Source organism: Recurvomyces mirabilis (assembly GCF_035927965.1).
Source record: "Recurvomyces mirabilis strain CCFEE 5264 chromosome Unknown scaffold_4, whole genome shotgun sequence".
Classification (NCBI taxonomy): Eukaryota; Fungi; Ascomycota; class Dothideomycetes; order Mycosphaerellales; family Teratosphaeriaceae; genus Recurvomyces; species Recurvomyces mirabilis.
Genome location: NW_027041938.1, coordinates 921,221 through 936,594, shown reverse-complemented (window position 1 = coordinate 936,594; position 15,374 = coordinate 921,221). Strand labels below are relative to the sequence as shown.

General features: G+C 53.2%; 5 protein-coding genes across 5 annotated transcripts; 3 read left to right on the top strand and 2 right to left on the bottom strand.

Annotated features, from left to right (window-relative positions):
* Positions 1 to 665: 665 nt before the first annotated feature.
* Positions 666 to 1,809, bottom strand: GCN4 (General control protein; the record flags this gene model as incomplete). Its single annotated transcript, XM_064834918.1, has 3 exons — positions 666 to 1,393; positions 1,448 to 1,650; positions 1,697 to 1,809. 3 exons carry the CDS (start codon positions 1,807 to 1,809, stop codon positions 666 to 668), a joined length of 1,044 nt encoding a protein of 347 aa, XP_064697789.1.
* A 1,294-nt stretch (positions 1,810 to 3,103) lies between these two features.
* GIM5 (subunit of tubulin prefoldin) lies at positions 3,104 to 3,684 on the top strand (the record flags this gene model as incomplete). The annotated part of the gene is made up of 3 exons (XM_064834917.1): positions 3,104 to 3,125; positions 3,179 to 3,343; positions 3,398 to 3,684. The coding sequence occupies 3 exons, from the start codon at positions 3,104 to 3,106 to the stop codon at positions 3,682 to 3,684; spliced, it is 474 nt and encodes a 157-aa protein (XP_064697788.1).
* A 1,146-nt stretch (positions 3,685 to 4,830) lies between these two features.
* On the top strand, positions 4,831 to 9,381 carry LTS14_002210 (uncharacterized protein; the record flags this gene model as incomplete). Its single annotated transcript, XM_064834916.1, has 3 exons — positions 4,831 to 6,144; positions 6,193 to 7,405; positions 7,874 to 9,381. 3 exons carry the CDS (start codon positions 4,831 to 4,833, stop codon positions 9,379 to 9,381), a joined length of 4,035 nt encoding a protein of 1,344 aa, XP_064697787.1.
* A 2,973-nt stretch (positions 9,382 to 12,354) lies between these two features.
* Positions 12,355 to 12,822, top strand: LTS14_002209 (uncharacterized protein; the record flags this gene model as incomplete). Its single annotated transcript, XM_064834915.1, has 1 exon — positions 12,355 to 12,822. One exon carries the CDS (start codon positions 12,355 to 12,357, stop codon positions 12,820 to 12,822), a length of 468 nt encoding a protein of 155 aa, XP_064697786.1.
* Positions 12,823 to 13,224: 402 nt separating this feature from the next.
* AMT1 (ammonium transporter Amt1) lies at positions 13,225 to 14,633 on the bottom strand (the record flags this gene model as incomplete). Its single annotated transcript, XM_064834914.1, has 2 exons — positions 13,225 to 14,383; positions 14,440 to 14,633. The coding sequence occupies 2 exons, from the start codon at positions 14,631 to 14,633 to the stop codon at positions 13,225 to 13,227; spliced, it is 1,353 nt and encodes a 450-aa protein (XP_064697785.1).
* Between the last annotated feature and the right edge of the window lie 741 nt (positions 14,634 to 15,374).

Below are 15,374 nucleotides of genomic sequence, written 5' to 3'. Positions count from 1 at the left end.
TTGGTTGTCCGTGGTAGTGCTCTACATGGCGGACGGAGAGCAGCCCAGAGTCTTGTATAGTAATACGATGTAGTGCTCAGGTCTACCCCAACCAGGACTGCAGAGCAAGCAAAAGTATATACGGCAAATTGGTGAAATATTCCTCAGCACTGTCATCCTTGTGCTCCGACTCTGGTATGTACGCCTGTGCCGCTAAGCTGAGAAGTCGAGGATGACGAGGAGCTAGCACAGCAGCGTTGAAAGGTATGCGTAATGCACAGCAGCGGCGACCATGTGACAAAGCAGTAGACAGGCACATTCAGAAGAGGCAGTGTGTATGAAATGACTTTTGGTACCTAAGGTACAACTAGAGCAGAACGCAGCAGTAAAAAGCAAGGCCACGAGTCAATCAACAGCCGACCAGCGCCAAGCTAGTGAGCAGGAGACATCAGAACCGGCCGTGTGTGCGGCAACGAGGCGAGCCTACCTCGAAGCCATAAGCAGCAGCGTCAAAGAAAGCCGTGAGCAGCGACAACAATGTCGCTCATCAAAAAATCAACGCAATAGGAAAGCTTTTTCTTCCACCACCAAGCATCGTCAAAAAATCAAGCATTCATCTTCTTCAAGTCTTCTTTTCTTCAGTACCACGAACCTCCAGCAACACTCAAGTCCATCAATGCACAGATCTACTGGGAGTCGGTGACGTTATCCGAACCCAGAGCCTGAGCCTTCCAGAAAGCAACCTGCGCTTGCAAGTCCGCAATCTCCGCCTCCAGATCATCACGCTCAAGCACTTTCTTCGCTCGCGATTTACGAGCGGCGGCAGTGTTACGAGCACGCTTCAAGGCGACAGGGTCATCCTCGCTGGCCATGATCGGTGGTAGAGGCTTGTCACGCTTGCGCGCGGCAACACCAGCTACAGCCGAGTGCTTCAAGGCAGGAGAGAAAGATACCGGGGAGGCTTGAGTCGAGCTGCGCTTGCGAGAGAAGGATTCGCCGCCTGGGTGGACGACGATCTGGTTGGTTGAGGTTGACGAGGAGTTACGGGTCATGAGTGGTGCGCCAGCCATAGCGGCAGGGTCATACTCAGGGAAGAGCGATGGCCACTGTGCGCTGTTGTCGACGCCCAAGCTGTCTGTGAAGAGGGGAGAGGTCTCATAGTCATCATCCGGCGTGTCCAGAAACCCCGACTGGGGTGTAGTCAGGTTTGTGAAAGTAGTAGATGGTGGGACAGAGTCGTTAAACACATCCTTTGGCGAGATGGTGCCATGGTTGATGGCCGTGAAGTCAGCCGCAGGCATGGTGTCGTGGTTGCCGACTTCGACATAGTCATCGAAGTTGAATCCGCCAGCGCCAGTGAACATGTTGTTGCCTGCGCTAAGGTCACCGAAGGTGCCTTCGTAGGCAACATTTACTGGCGAGCATGTTAGATGCATTTCCATACGTGGAGACGGGTGAATAGAATTACCTCCGCCACCCATAGTGATGTCGTTGTTATCGAACAGTGGGAAATCTGGTTGGGATGCTAAGCTGCCGGTCGAGTTGGAGTGGAACAGTGGCACAGGTGGGCGTGCGGGCCGGTTGGTGATACGCTGAATGGTGTAGTTGGAGTTCGTTTGAGCTGAGTGGTTGTAGTTGTTGCCTTGCGCAATGTATGCGCCTGTCTCGAGGCTGTTAAACGAAGCTTGCAGCGTCGGATCGAGCGAGGGAGCCCGACGGGGAGTCGCCTGGTGTGCCTGGGTCGGTGCTGGGGGCGGTGCTGAAAAGAGACTGAAGTCGGTGAATGCTGGTTGAGGCGGGTGCCCTGCTGACGTTGGTGGTGGAAGCCATGTCTGCTGTTGTGAAGCCGTGGTGAACGACTGGGGGGTGATCGCGAGAGCGGTGTCTTGAAGACGGTGCACTTGAGGATCCGCAAGCGGAAGCTCGAAAAGTTGAGTGGACGGTAATATGTGGGTGGGTATGATGGGCGACTTCAGCTTAGTTAGAGGCAGCCATCTTGTGGTTGTCTCTAATGTTGTTTGGTGTGTGTTCGTCAATGTGGATGGGTTTGAGAAAGGAAGCGGAGAAGGTGGGAGCCTGACGGCTTATCAATTCTGATTTCGCACGGCGGAAGCTCCCGGTGAGTCAGAGGCCATAATCACGCTTAGCGGGAAGTGGTTACATTCACATGCACGGCACAGATCTTGTGGGGTGGTTCCGGTCAAGAAGCTCACTTTCGAGGACCTGATGTCGCGTTTCTCTTTCACTATTCGTGTCTACAAGATCGCAAAAGTCCTCACTACCATCGTACAGATACTGTGTGCGCTTTTGAGTAACAATCGCTTTCCTACGATATCGTGAACAGTTTGCCCAAATCACAGAACCGCGCCAAGCAAAGGCAATTGAGGCCGCTCTGCATCGTCTAACCTGCACGTCGAACACCGAATTCCGAAACGAGACGAGCGCCTGCAGGAAACCCACAGCTGCTTGGCCTGCGCCTCAGACGAAGGATGCGCCATTTCATTGCGCCCTACCATTGATCGTATCCGCAGGCCTGTTTGTCTCCACGTCGCCGTAAGCACCATTTACCATTGGCCAGCACGGTCTTGCGGCCGGTAAGTTCACATTGGTTGGAAGCGCAGGTGACTGCGGTGTCCCGTGTGCTGCGCGTAGAATCGGAATGGCCGACGAGTCGTGTGAAGTTATCGTGGTCTGGTGACGAGCGGGCGATAACAGTAGTATGTGACCCTGTAGCATGAAGTTCAGCTTTGCGACAGATACATCATGAGATGTAGTCGCATATCGTTGTCCTGGGCAATGATCGCCGTGCTCGATCATCTCAGGCATCGAGGTCTGTTCGTTATTGCTAGCCTGATCCGTATACAGCCGGCATCGCCTCGAAGGAGCCCACCTCACTTCGCTTTCTCACCGTCTAGGTCTATCGATATTGACAAGAGTGCAGTGTCAATTAATGAACGCTGGATGCCGTAGCCTCGTAACTCGTTATCATGTTGTCGTGCGGTACGCTGTGTGCAGTGTGGTCGTCCTGTAGTTAAATCTCCGATTAGGTGAAGTTGTAAAGCTTGGCTTCAATCGATCCCGTCTGTGTCTACACTTCCACACATCTTGATCTACATTCCGCAAAATGGCCGAGAAAGGACAGCAAAGTGCGTGTCCAACGTCGTATACTGGTCGCATGTCATCCACTGACATGGTGCAGTCGACTTGGGCAGTCTTTCCACCCAACAACTCACACAAGTGAAAAAGCAGCTTGATGGAGAAGTCGAAACTCTCACAAACAGTTACCAGAATCTGCGGATAGCTCAGCAGAAGTTCCGCGATTGTGTTGTGAGCATCAAGAAGGGTGTTGCTGAGAGTGTCCAAGGTATGAACGAACAGACATGTCCATGACCAGGCTTGAAGACTGATATGGCATCAGACAAACCTCTCCTCGTACCGCTGACATCCTCCCTTTACGTCCCTGGCAAGCTCGCAGATACAGAGCACGTTCTAGTGGACGTAGGCACTGGCTTCTATGTAGAGAAGACGACAGAGGATGCGTTGAAGTTCTACCATGCCAAGATCGAGGAGCTGGGCAAGAATGTGAAGGATCTGGAGAACATTGTCAATGGGAAGGCGAATAATCTGAGAGTGGTTGAGGAGGTGTTGAGGCAAAAGGTGTTAGCCGGGCAGCAGGGTGGCCAGGCGGGTGCTGGTGCTGCTTGAGAAGTCGGAGGTGGAAGGCAGTCTTTCTGGCAAGCTGAAGGATATGCCGAGGAGCATCTTCATGATTGCTTCAGCAGCCTACGCTCAGAACTGGTCGATGGTACACAGATGCTCGTATTGGTCGACGTGTTGAGCATGCGACGACCTTGGACGGAGAGGCCTCACGTAATCCCGCCTGCGACCACGAGCGCTCAAAACCTACCAGTGACCGCTGTGCACACCCAGGCCGAAGCCCAAATGCGGCACAACCCCGGCGCCAAATTCAACACATATCAAGACTAGAAACAATTCGTGCTTCCAGAACTGAGGTCCATGGGTATGGGCACCAGCATCACTGTTTCCCCGTAATGGGCGACAAACGCTGGAAAAAGTGAGTTCGAGTCCGCCAGTTCTATTTCCCTCCACAAGGAGGCGCGACAAACCCAGGCTGGCGATATTACAGTACACGGGCTTCCCTTCGACTTCGACACACCACGGCGGCAAAAATCTCAAGTCGCCTACAAACAGAGTTCGAATGACAAACAACCCACTACCCAGGCTGGCGATATTACAGTACACGGGTAATTCGCCAACTCCCTTCGACCGACCGATGAATCAATTTCGCCACGCTCAATCGCCTACAAACAGAGTGTAATCAAGTGAAACCTCGAGTTTCCTTGCCCTTACAAAGGTTCGTTTCGAGAAATACAATCTGGTGGGGAATTCCAGAGCCTACTGCGAAGCAGTGACCGTGATAGCCGGTATCAGATCCCCCAAAGAAGTTCTTCTTCTTTTGGTCTTTTGACTTATCTCCCATTCGTGTGTATGACCGGTGCTACATGGTCCTTTCACGATTTTGTAAAGTAGGCTTTATGCTTGCTTTGGAGATCTTTTGCTTGTCCATTACCAGTCGGGACTAGGCATCACCCTTCGTACTATCACGTTCACGCGCAGACAAGATTGCCGCATGTACACAAGCTCGATATCGAGAGACTCGATCTGTTTAGAGCCATAGATGGAGTGAACGTGTATGTTAGGCAGGCTTCTCACTGCAGGATTGACACCTGTGCTGAATTACACAAGGCTTTCATGTCTATACATTTCGATACAAGCATCAATCTCCCTTGCAGATCTCGGCGTATAAGTTAGTGATGTGCTACACTCATCATGGGTGATAGTCTCGTGAACGACACCCTCGCGATCCTGCCAGCCGCACGAAACCCGGCTCCTCCCGACAGCATCTTTGCGCACCACTTCCGCATCGCGGAACATACTCCTCCATCGCTGTGGTCGCGAAACAGCATGGACAATTCATACCAGCCCTACGCGGGCTTGGACAGCAGCTCACTGCCACAGATTCTTCAGGCTGAGCTCCACCCACCCGCACCGCAATCCGACGATGGCAGCAACGGCAAGCGAAAAGCCGACGATGGACAACCTCAACAACGCGCCAAGCGCAACCGGTACATCTCCATCGCGTGCAATGAGTGCAAGAGACGCAAGATCAAGTGTAATGGGCAGAATCCGTGTCAACGCTGTGGGAACTTGAGTCTGGAGTGCGTGTATGCGCCGAATTGCTGTAATGGCTTCAAGGATACGCAGGAATACAGGGAGATGGCGGGGCAGATTGAGTCGTTGCAAGAGCAGGTCAATATGTTGTATCATGATTTGAGTCATCTTCGCACACAGTTGGGTCAAGGTCCGCCGCCGCCGATGCAGCATCCGCCTCCTCCACCTGCGCCCGTCGCTCAGCCAGCACCTCCTCACCAGCAGCACCAGCAGCAACAACAGCAGTACAATGCAGCTATTGATCCGTCTCTGCAGTCCTACTATCAGCCACCCAGGTCTGCCTTCCAGGGCCAAAAAGCATCGCCCGGTGCACCCATCGCCAACATGTCTCCTGGCGCCAACAGACACAGAAGCCAGTCGCAATCCCAACAGCCCTCCTTCCGTGGCCCAACTAGCGCAGAGTTCAACTTTGACGTTGCTAAGAGCAGCCTCCAGACAATGGGCATCAGCGGTGTAGAAGAAGGCAGTGGGGATGCCACGGGCGACGCGAATCCAACACCCAGTGGGTCACCTCCACGTCAAGTTCTCGATCACTGGAATGCTGACAAGGATCCTATCTGGAAGACCACGCAAGAAGAAGCGATGAGGTTGTGTCAGGTGTATGAGGATGAGATGGGGTTGATGTATCCGGTGTTGGATATTCAGAAGGTTATGGCCTATGCCACTAAGCTTTATCGATTCATGGAGGCTGCGCATCGGACTGGGTTGATGCAGCAGGGCTTCCCAGGCGGTGATGCGATTGAGGATGAGGACACGAACATCTTGAAGATGGTCATGGCTGTGGCTATGACTGTTGAGGCTTCTGGACGCAGTGATCTGGGTCGGAGGCTGTTCGAGTATGTTCAGCCTGCTATTGATAATCTGCTGCTGGGTAATGTGGGTGTGAAGGGTATTCGACTGTTGGTCATGACGGTATGTGTAGCCCGCCACTACAGTCTCGACAACCACTAACAAAAGCAGGCGATGTACGAGTTCCACCGCGACAACGAAGGCACGTCCTGGCGAATCATTGGCCTCACCGCGCGACTGTGCATTGAGCTTGGTTTGCACAGGCGTGAGACGTACGAGATCATGACCGATGAGGGTGAGCGCCAAGAGACGCTGCTACTGTTTTGGGCTATCTTTGTTCTCGATCGACGCTGGAGCTTCGGCACTGGCATGCCGTTCGCTTTGCAAGATGCAGATATCGACCCACTTCTGCCGAAGCCTGAAGAGTCGTCACCTTATCTGACTGCCATGATCCAGTATTGCACCATCGGCAGCAAAGTGTGGCGGACTGTTGCCACAACGCCCAGCCCAAGCAGCGGTCAAACAATCAATACAGAGGAGATGAACTACCTCGACTACCAAGTCATCCAATGGCACCGCCAGATCCCACCACAACTCCGCTTCGAGCACCCGGCACAATCTGGTCGTCTCTCAACCCCGATCGGACCGGCACCGTCTAGGGCAGGCAATCGCTTACGCATCCTCCTGTACCTCCGCGCAAACCAGATGCGCATCTTGATCTACCGACCAGTCCTGCACTCCGCCACTTCCATCATTCAGCACCGCGAACAAGCTCAGACCGTCATCGATGTTGCCAAAGACACCATCAGGGTCCTGACACACATCAATCAGACCTCTGACCTCTACCGCACCCAGCAGGTCCTCTTCAACGCCTTCCTCACCTCGGCTCTCGCCGTCCTGTTTCTTGCTGTCAGCCATACACCTGCTGTCTTCGCCGACAATGTACGGGAAGAGTTCTACATGGCACTTGATCTCGTGCGAGGTTTCAGCAAAGGGTCGTGGATCGGGAAGCGCTTGTGGAAGACCATTCGCGTGCTCAAGGAAGTCGGACCAAAACTCGGTCTACCCATCACAGACGCATCCATCCCGGGAGCTCCTCAGCACGGCACGAAAGAAGAAGAGCTCGATCCCAGTCGATCCGCCGCTGTTGCTATGGCTGGACTGGCGGGTCACAATGTAGACGAGGCCGCACTATTCAATGGGCTGTCGCAGCCTTGGTCGGGGACGAGCGTGAGCCCGGATAATATGGCGAATGAACTAACGAGTCTATTCGAGGCGGCGGGAGGTTTACAGCAATTGGGTGAGAGTGGTGTCCAGGTTAGCGAGGGAGGGTATGTGCCTGTTAGTGGGGTGGAGAATATGAGTGGGCAGTTTGGGCAGGGTGGTGAGGAGGGGTTGTCCAATATCTTGAAGGAGTTGTTTTAGTGTGTAGGAGCAGTACAGACCAGCTATACAGTGTACGCATGTGATGAATCAGGATGCTGTTTCAAAGCTTGTTTGTCATCTGGTAGCCTTGAATCCTGATCACGTATATTGGCGCTCGGCAGCTTGCCTCAGTCCCACGCACCCCACTTCCCGCAGACATGTGAGAAACAGTGCTGCAACCACAGACCAATATACCATTTCACGTGTTCCGATAACACCACCACGTACCAACACTAGATTTCGCCGGCAGCAGCATATATGATTGCCTGGTGGGCGGCGCGACTGGCCATTCACCTCTAGACCGAGAAGCGTACGATCAGATAAGCTTCACAGCCCCGGAGTGTACAAAGGGAAAGCACGAGTCAGGCGACGAGGACGGACACTATCGCGGACAAAGATACTTGGATCCATACACAACCCAGTCTAGAAGGCACGCTGGCTCCGCACGCCGAAGCAGCACGTATACACGACGACGAACTACGGGAAGCCTTCCTAGACCCTGGAGGAGACGGCGGCGGTGACGCCAACAGACACGACAGCACCCACAACCCCGAACAACCCTCCGTGCGCAATCGCGCCAACAGCCTCTCAGCCGCCTTCGCCAAAGCCTGCACCCTGGACGAAGAGGTCGCGCTGAGCGAAATGAGTTCCTCCTCCCAGGCCCCCGAGAGCTGGATCAGCGCCTTCTGCAGCCTCGTAGGTCACGAATATTTCGCCGAAGTCAGCGAAGATTTTATCGAGGATGATTTCAACCTCACGGGACTCCAGAGTCAGGTGTCGATGTATAAAGAGGCGCTGGAAATGATACTTGATGTGGAACCTGAGGATGCGAGTGAAGAGGAGGACGAGGAGGAAGACGATGATGACGAGGACGACGATGATATGCAGAATGATGCCGAGGGTAGGAGTTACAGACGTGCGGCTGATGCGGCGGAACGACGGCATTTGAGGATGGCGAGTGATCTGAGTGTAATTGAGAGTTCGGCGGAGATGCTGTACGGGCTTATACATCAGCGCTTTATTACCAGTCGGCCGGGTATCCAGCAGATGGCGGAGAAGTATGAGTTGGGGCATTTTGGGCATTGTCCGAGGGTGTACTGTAGTGGTGCGAAAGTGCTACCGGTGGGACTATCGGACATTCCGGGGCAGGAGACGGTGAAGCTGTTCTGTCCGAGTTGTCTGGATGTGTACAGTCCGCCAAATAGCCGATTTCAGACTGTGGATGGGGCATTCTTTGGCACAACGTTCGGATGCCTATTCTTCATGACCTTCCCGGAGCTGGAAGTCGGTGGGCCGAAGTCAACACTGGGTCCGCTACGAGAAGATGCGAATCCCGTGGCGAATAAGGACTCTAGGTCCTCGCTTTCGTCCTCGCTGACTTCACAAGCGCAAGCACCTCCTACAGCTACCAGTTCGAGCGCCACACTGGCCGCGATAGCACAACAACCAGAGAGTATCAACGGTGTAGCACCAAAGAATCTTGCTCCGGGACTGGGACCAGGCTCTATCTACGAACCACGAATATATGGTTTCCGGGTCTCGGAGATAGCGAAGACAGGTCCAAGGATGAAATGGTTACGAAGTCGGCCTGTAGATGTCAACGAGCTGGACGAATGCCGGTTATGGACCGAAGGACAACAGCAGGCATTAGAAGCCAATCCAAACAACACACAAAAGGAAGCTGCGACGGCAGCAAATCTAGGCGACTCGGAGATGGCGGACGAGAACGTGGAAGAAGATGGGGGCGAGGTGGAAGACGAGGACATGGGCGTTAATGGCGAAGGTGACCCTCCAGATGGCGTGGCACAGAATGGGCAACCAGCGCATTTACCTGATGTAGCAGCGAGTCGGAAAGCGTCGAGGAGGCGAAATCATGATAAATTGACTAATGGAGAGGGTGGAGGGACGGCGTTGAGTGTGGGCGGGCCTGGTTAGCTGGGCTTGACAAGGAAAAGGGTGTTTTCTTTCTTGCATCTGATACCGCATACGCTACCTGCATATCTGAAAGTGGTAGCTTTGCTTTGCTTTTACGTTTCCGAGATACGGGTGATGAGTAACGTTCTAGCGAAACCTCCTTATATCATACTTCATGCTGACGAAGTCTTCTGTACCCCGTGCGTGGTTTGATGTCTGGCTTCGTGCTCACGCCGTGGTCTACATTGCACCCTGTGAGGTGCCATTCCTGGCACGTATCTGCATCACTGGATGCCTTCGGGCCCGTCGCCACTCCAGCTTGAGCCCCCAAGTTGGAAACGGATCCTGGGCAGCAGAAGATTATTCGCCCAGCCCCCGTGCCATGACCGCGCTCCCTCACAAGTTCTGCAGATTTGCAGGATGGTGTCCGTGGGATTCCAGCCGCAGAAACAGCGCGTACTCTACAGTCCAGTCAGCCACGGTGCGCTGGCATAGCCCGTGACAGACATACCGTAATATATCGACCTGCAGGCTCCTCTGGCCTGTGTTCGCTCGTCACGCTTAGCGAGGAGAAAGCTTTTGCTTCTTCTCGCTGGAAGCATGAGATACATAGCCAGCGCGAGCCAATGAAGTGTTCGTAGAAGTCACACGTGCAGAGATCCGCACCATCGTAGTTCGAATTGATTAGAGGCGCACAGTTTTGGCAAACATGTCCGTCGCCGACAGCCCAGAATAGTTCTCGAGCGCGCTGCTGGTTCACAGAATGATCACGGAAGGGGAGCGCCTCGTCTGGGTGGTTTGAGTCGAGGTATGAGATTGCCTCTTCCTCCTCCCGCCTTTCCTCCTCGTCTGGGATGTCGAATCGAAAGTGGAAACGGCAGTTCTGTTTGTGGTCAGCGTGTTTGCCTGGAAGCAGGGGTGGAAGCAGTAGCTTACATCACAGACACGAACACCGCACTCGCTACATGAACGAGCATCATGTCCCAAACAGCTCACGGTAGCGTTCGCGGCATCACCTCGCCACTCGCCGAATACCCGAGCTTGCGCTACAATGCCTCTGCCGCTACAGTGTGTCGTCGAGATGAGCCTATCGAAAGTGACCTTGCTGCCGTGTATGTATACGTGATTCTCGTTGGACGTAGCGCCAAGACTGAGGATATCGGCTGTGGAGAGAGTGTCGCAGAGCATGAGCAGAAGCTGGTATTGCGACAACAGGGTTGTCATCGGCGCCATATCGTCGGATGTGTCGGGAGCGTTATGTGGCGATCTCTGCCGTCTTCACTCTGTTGTGCGTGGAAGTTTGCTTCGACATATGATTCCTGGATCGCAAAGGTGGCGTAGTGGACATTCTTGAACGAGTGCCTTGGGACCCACTTATGTAGCGCGGCCCACACGCGTGCTTTCCTCTTTGAGTTTGGAAAGCGCAGCCGTTGTCACATGAAGAGCACCTGCATTCTCGTTAATCAATTCTCGATCCGAGCAGTGAATACAGCATGGGTCGGACTGGTGTTCATAGGTTCATGGATCTATGTGAAGGCCTCTCGAATTTTGATCGATTACTACCAAGTGAATGGTCTATAGTGGCTGCTGTGAGGTGTCTAATGCTCTCAGTAGCCATGTCAAACTGCTTCGAAAGACTCCTCTGCCAGTCGTTCCTCGTTGTCGGTTCGTAGTCGTAATTCGTTTTGCTGAATCAGTGCCGCCACCATTCCTAACCGGATCATCAGTCATAGTGCTTTGCAACAGCTTGCTGGAATCATCGATCATACCTTTGCTTCACCGAACACAGCATTTGCAGCATCTGCACCCAGTGCTGAGCCCTAAGTCTGGTCAGTCTGCTGCTCTAAAAACACCGCAAGCATCCGATATGGCTGGAAGCAAGCATCTGGATCTGTCGGTGCTTGCCTCTAGCCATAGCTTTGCCTCAAGCTGTACTTACGAAGCCGAACATAGCAGCATTCATCACCTGGCCACCGTACATTCTCAAATAATGATGGGACTGATGTTTGGAAGCCTCAGAATTGAAGATGCCACGGTCTTGAGAAGGTGTGTCACTGTCGGATGGCGGCATGCCGTAATAAGGTGCTTGGTTCGACATTTTGACGAGCTTACTTTGCTGTAGAGCAGTTGGGTCGCGATGTGTTAGTAACGTCTGACCTTGAAGGGCAGGATGTGATATAGAAAGTGCATGGGTTGAGCTCGCCGCTAGCGCGCGCCCCGACCTCGTCGCCACAAGGGGCAGGCGCGCTTCTCCCACGTGTGTAGCATGTCCGTTGGCAGAAATGCTTCACAGTACCAATGACTTCGGCTTTCACAAGATCAGACAGCTTGACACGATCGTAATATCACGAGCTTGACTCTCCTTCTTCCGGACGGCTACGCTTTCGCTCCACAGTATCGTCCGTATTCACATTCCCAGGAGTCTTGAAAGAGGCGCCTCGCAATGTGGGTGTGACCGTCAGAACTTCTGGTACAATGTATCTGCTCTCAGTCAGTAAAGCCATGAATCTTCCCCTGCGGCCGTGAATGTATCAGTAAGCTAGTGTTGTCCATCAGTGCTAGGTCTCATCGATCACTCCCTCATCATATTACCTTACTCAATCAAACTCATCTTCGATCTACCCTTCCTAGCTGTTTCCCCCTCGCAATCACTACACATAACACAGAGAAGAGTACTTCAAGAATGGACGCTGCATGGCAAGATCCAAGGTATGATCAGACGACGTGGTACCCACCCGTTCACAAGCTCATGCGTTACTTAGCTCCCGGATTCTGCAAATCGAATGCGCGGACGGCACTCACTAGAAGATCAATACTCGACTGCTCACAGACGCCTCCGCCAGACTTCGGAGAGAGCTAGAATTCAATCCAGACCTACTCATTCAACCGTACGTCAATCTGAATGACTGCGAGATCACCGGAGACGGCTTCAATCTCGTCAAACAGTGGCTGGTTGACGGCTCATTCGACTGGGAAGGTAGTTGCAAGAATACCATGCACGACATCGACATGCTCTGTAAATCCTATCGTACTGGCTGGGATCTGGAGATCACCTCAGACTTCCTCGATATGGTCATGGATCGATTGGTTGAGTATGTAACCACAGATGGTCTTCTCTCGGACGGAAACATCACGGATGATACCAATTCAGGCGACGTCTATCACTTACTTCTCGATACCTTCGCTGTGGGATCTCCTGGCCGCCGTTTCATCGTTGACTGGCTGCTCCATAGTGAGCTTGACCAAGACGAGGCTACGGATCGCATACTAGATTTCATGAAGCAGGATCGTGTTCTCAGCCGAAAGATCTTCTTCGAGCGTTGTCTGAGTCGGCGCCCTGAGCGGGCACCATGGGAGACTGATTTTTGCGCCTATCATTTGCATCTCGACAACGAACCAACTTGCCACGAGCGTAGAGCGCAGGTTCAAGGACAGACTCAGCTACTCGAGGACGAGGGATGATCGCAACGTTGTGCAAGCTTGCTGATGCACAGGTTACATCTTGCAAGCATGTCACAAAGACATAATCGAGTAGCTCGCTGTCATCTACGAATATGACGATTCGATCTTGGGACTCCTCGGACGGGTGGGATGCAGCATACGGTAGTGCTGACAACACTTCCAGGAGCATATTCGGGAATCTGAGATATCGATCAATTCGGAGTGTATCAATATACATAAGCAAGCAATGTGCCCTCCAACCAAATCCGTGTGATTGTCAAAACTCCTTGCTCAACGCATCAGATTGCATAATCATACACATGGCCTGTGTCGTCATCCTGGGGCCGGATCTGTTCGCTATTGCTCCTCGGAAGGTAACCTTACGTGACTACTACCCGAGTACGTATAGGCCCTCCCAGGGAGTCACGAAGCAGTCCCAATGCCAGACCCGTAGTGCCCATAAGCATCGGTACCGTCGTGGTTTAGCTCGCGCAGTGGGTAGCTGGTACCCGTAGGCTGCCCTTTTTCTACATTGTTCATCATAGTCGCCTGACTATGACTCCTCTGACTTGCCCCTTCGTCCCCGTCCTCCTCAAAGATCTGGCTGACGTCGTGCGCTGGGTCCCGTGGCTTGACGTCTCGCACCAGCTCCACGTAGTCGTAGGCGAACTCACCTATTTCGACATCGTCGATACCAGCTTCTTCTTCCTCCTTAGTCGCTCGTAAGCGGAGTGCAGGAATGAAACGACCTGAGTAGGAGATAACGCTCAGAATAATGCAGGACACGAAGAACGAGTAGGCCATGCCGGAGGCACTGTCTGCTAGTTGGATCGCAAGCTGAATCCAGTGGCGATTTAGCCAGCCACCTTGAATGACTGTAAAGCCATCGAGATGGGCTATGTAGTCGGCAGCGAAGAGACCAGTAAGCAGATTGCCGATCAAGCCACCAATGCCGTGAACTGCGAAGATATCCAGGGCATCGTCAGCGCGGATCCAGTACTTGAATTGTGTGGCGAAGTTGCAGCCGATACCAGCACCGACACCATAGACTACTGCAGCCCATGCTGGCACGAAGCCAGATCCAGGTGTTATGGCCACGAGGCCCGCAATGATGCCGGAGCAGAAGCCGACGGTCGACCACTTTCCTTCCAAGCGGTAATCGATGAGACACCAAGTGATACCACCAACGCATGCTGCCAGGTTCGTAACGACGGCCGCCATGACCGCTCGCAAATTGGCACTCAGTGCTGAGCCAGCATTGAAGCCGAACCATCCAACCCACAAGAATACCGTCCCAATGACGATATGCGTCACATTGTGTGGTCGATAGTTCAGCGCCTGGGTAGCGTATCCTGATCTTTTACCCAACACATAGCAGTACGCCAACGCAGCAGAGCCGGACGAGATGTGGACTGGTGTACCTCCAGCAAAGTCAAGACCACCAAGTCTGTATACCCAGCCGGAAGGGTTCCATGTCCAGCATGCGATCGGATCGTATACGACGGTCGACCAGACGAACATGAAGAGGACGCAAGGTGCCATGCGACCACGTTCAGCGACGGCACCGACAGCGAGGGCGACGCTGTGATCGATCGTCAGAATGTCCCGACTCTCAAACTCACTCTGGGTTATACTTACGTGATAGCCGCGAACATGCCTTGGTATACAGCGAACATCAGATCAGGGATCCGCGCACTGCCAACGCTAGGCTGCGCGAGCACACCCTTGAAAGCAAAGTTGTCCAATGTTCCGATGAACCTCCCGGAGTTATGTGAGAAAGTCAACGAATAGCCCCAGAAGAACCACTGAAAGCTGGTCACAGCTGTGGCCATGATTGAGAGCCATATCAGCGACAGTGCTGACTTCCGTCGAGCGAGACCTGAGTAGAAGAAGCTCGTGGACTTGTCAGTAAAAGTTGTAAGGACTGATGGATCATTGGCCAGACTCACCCAACTCCAGGTATCATTAGCAGGACCAACGCTGTCGACGCAAGCATCCATGCTATGTCGCCGCTTTCGTAGAATGTGTTAAGGTTCTGTGAGAGCGAGTCGCCACCTGTCGGGGTTGTGCCATTATACGCAATGTACGGGACATAAGGAAGATTCGTAAGATCGTTTGTACTGTCAGAGGCGTTGATTTGCTGCGTCATGATGAAAAGCCAAGAGTGCCGCCGCAAAGGTCGCAACCAGTGGAAAGGGGGATAAGAATGTCAATACGGATGCTCTGGCTGCAGGAGTCAATCGAGGTTGGCAAATGGCGTGAGGAACGTTATGCCGAAGAATAATAAGTGTCTGGGCCAAGTTGGCCGTTCCACCAGGATGTGGAGTGTGGTGGAGTGTCGCGGAGTGGCTTGAGTACCGAATGTTCCAAAGTAAGTCACACAGTGATGGCGTCAGCTGCTGTTTGCTGGTCACCAAGCCATGGCAAGCAGTGAAGGATGTCTAGTGTACGACAGGTGTGGTAGTAGCAAGCAAGCAAAGGGAGACTTGAGTCGTAATGAACGAGGGAGAGCCCAGAACAATGAAGCAATCGCTCACTTCGTAAGATGTGAGATGACGCGCTAGTTCTAGCGA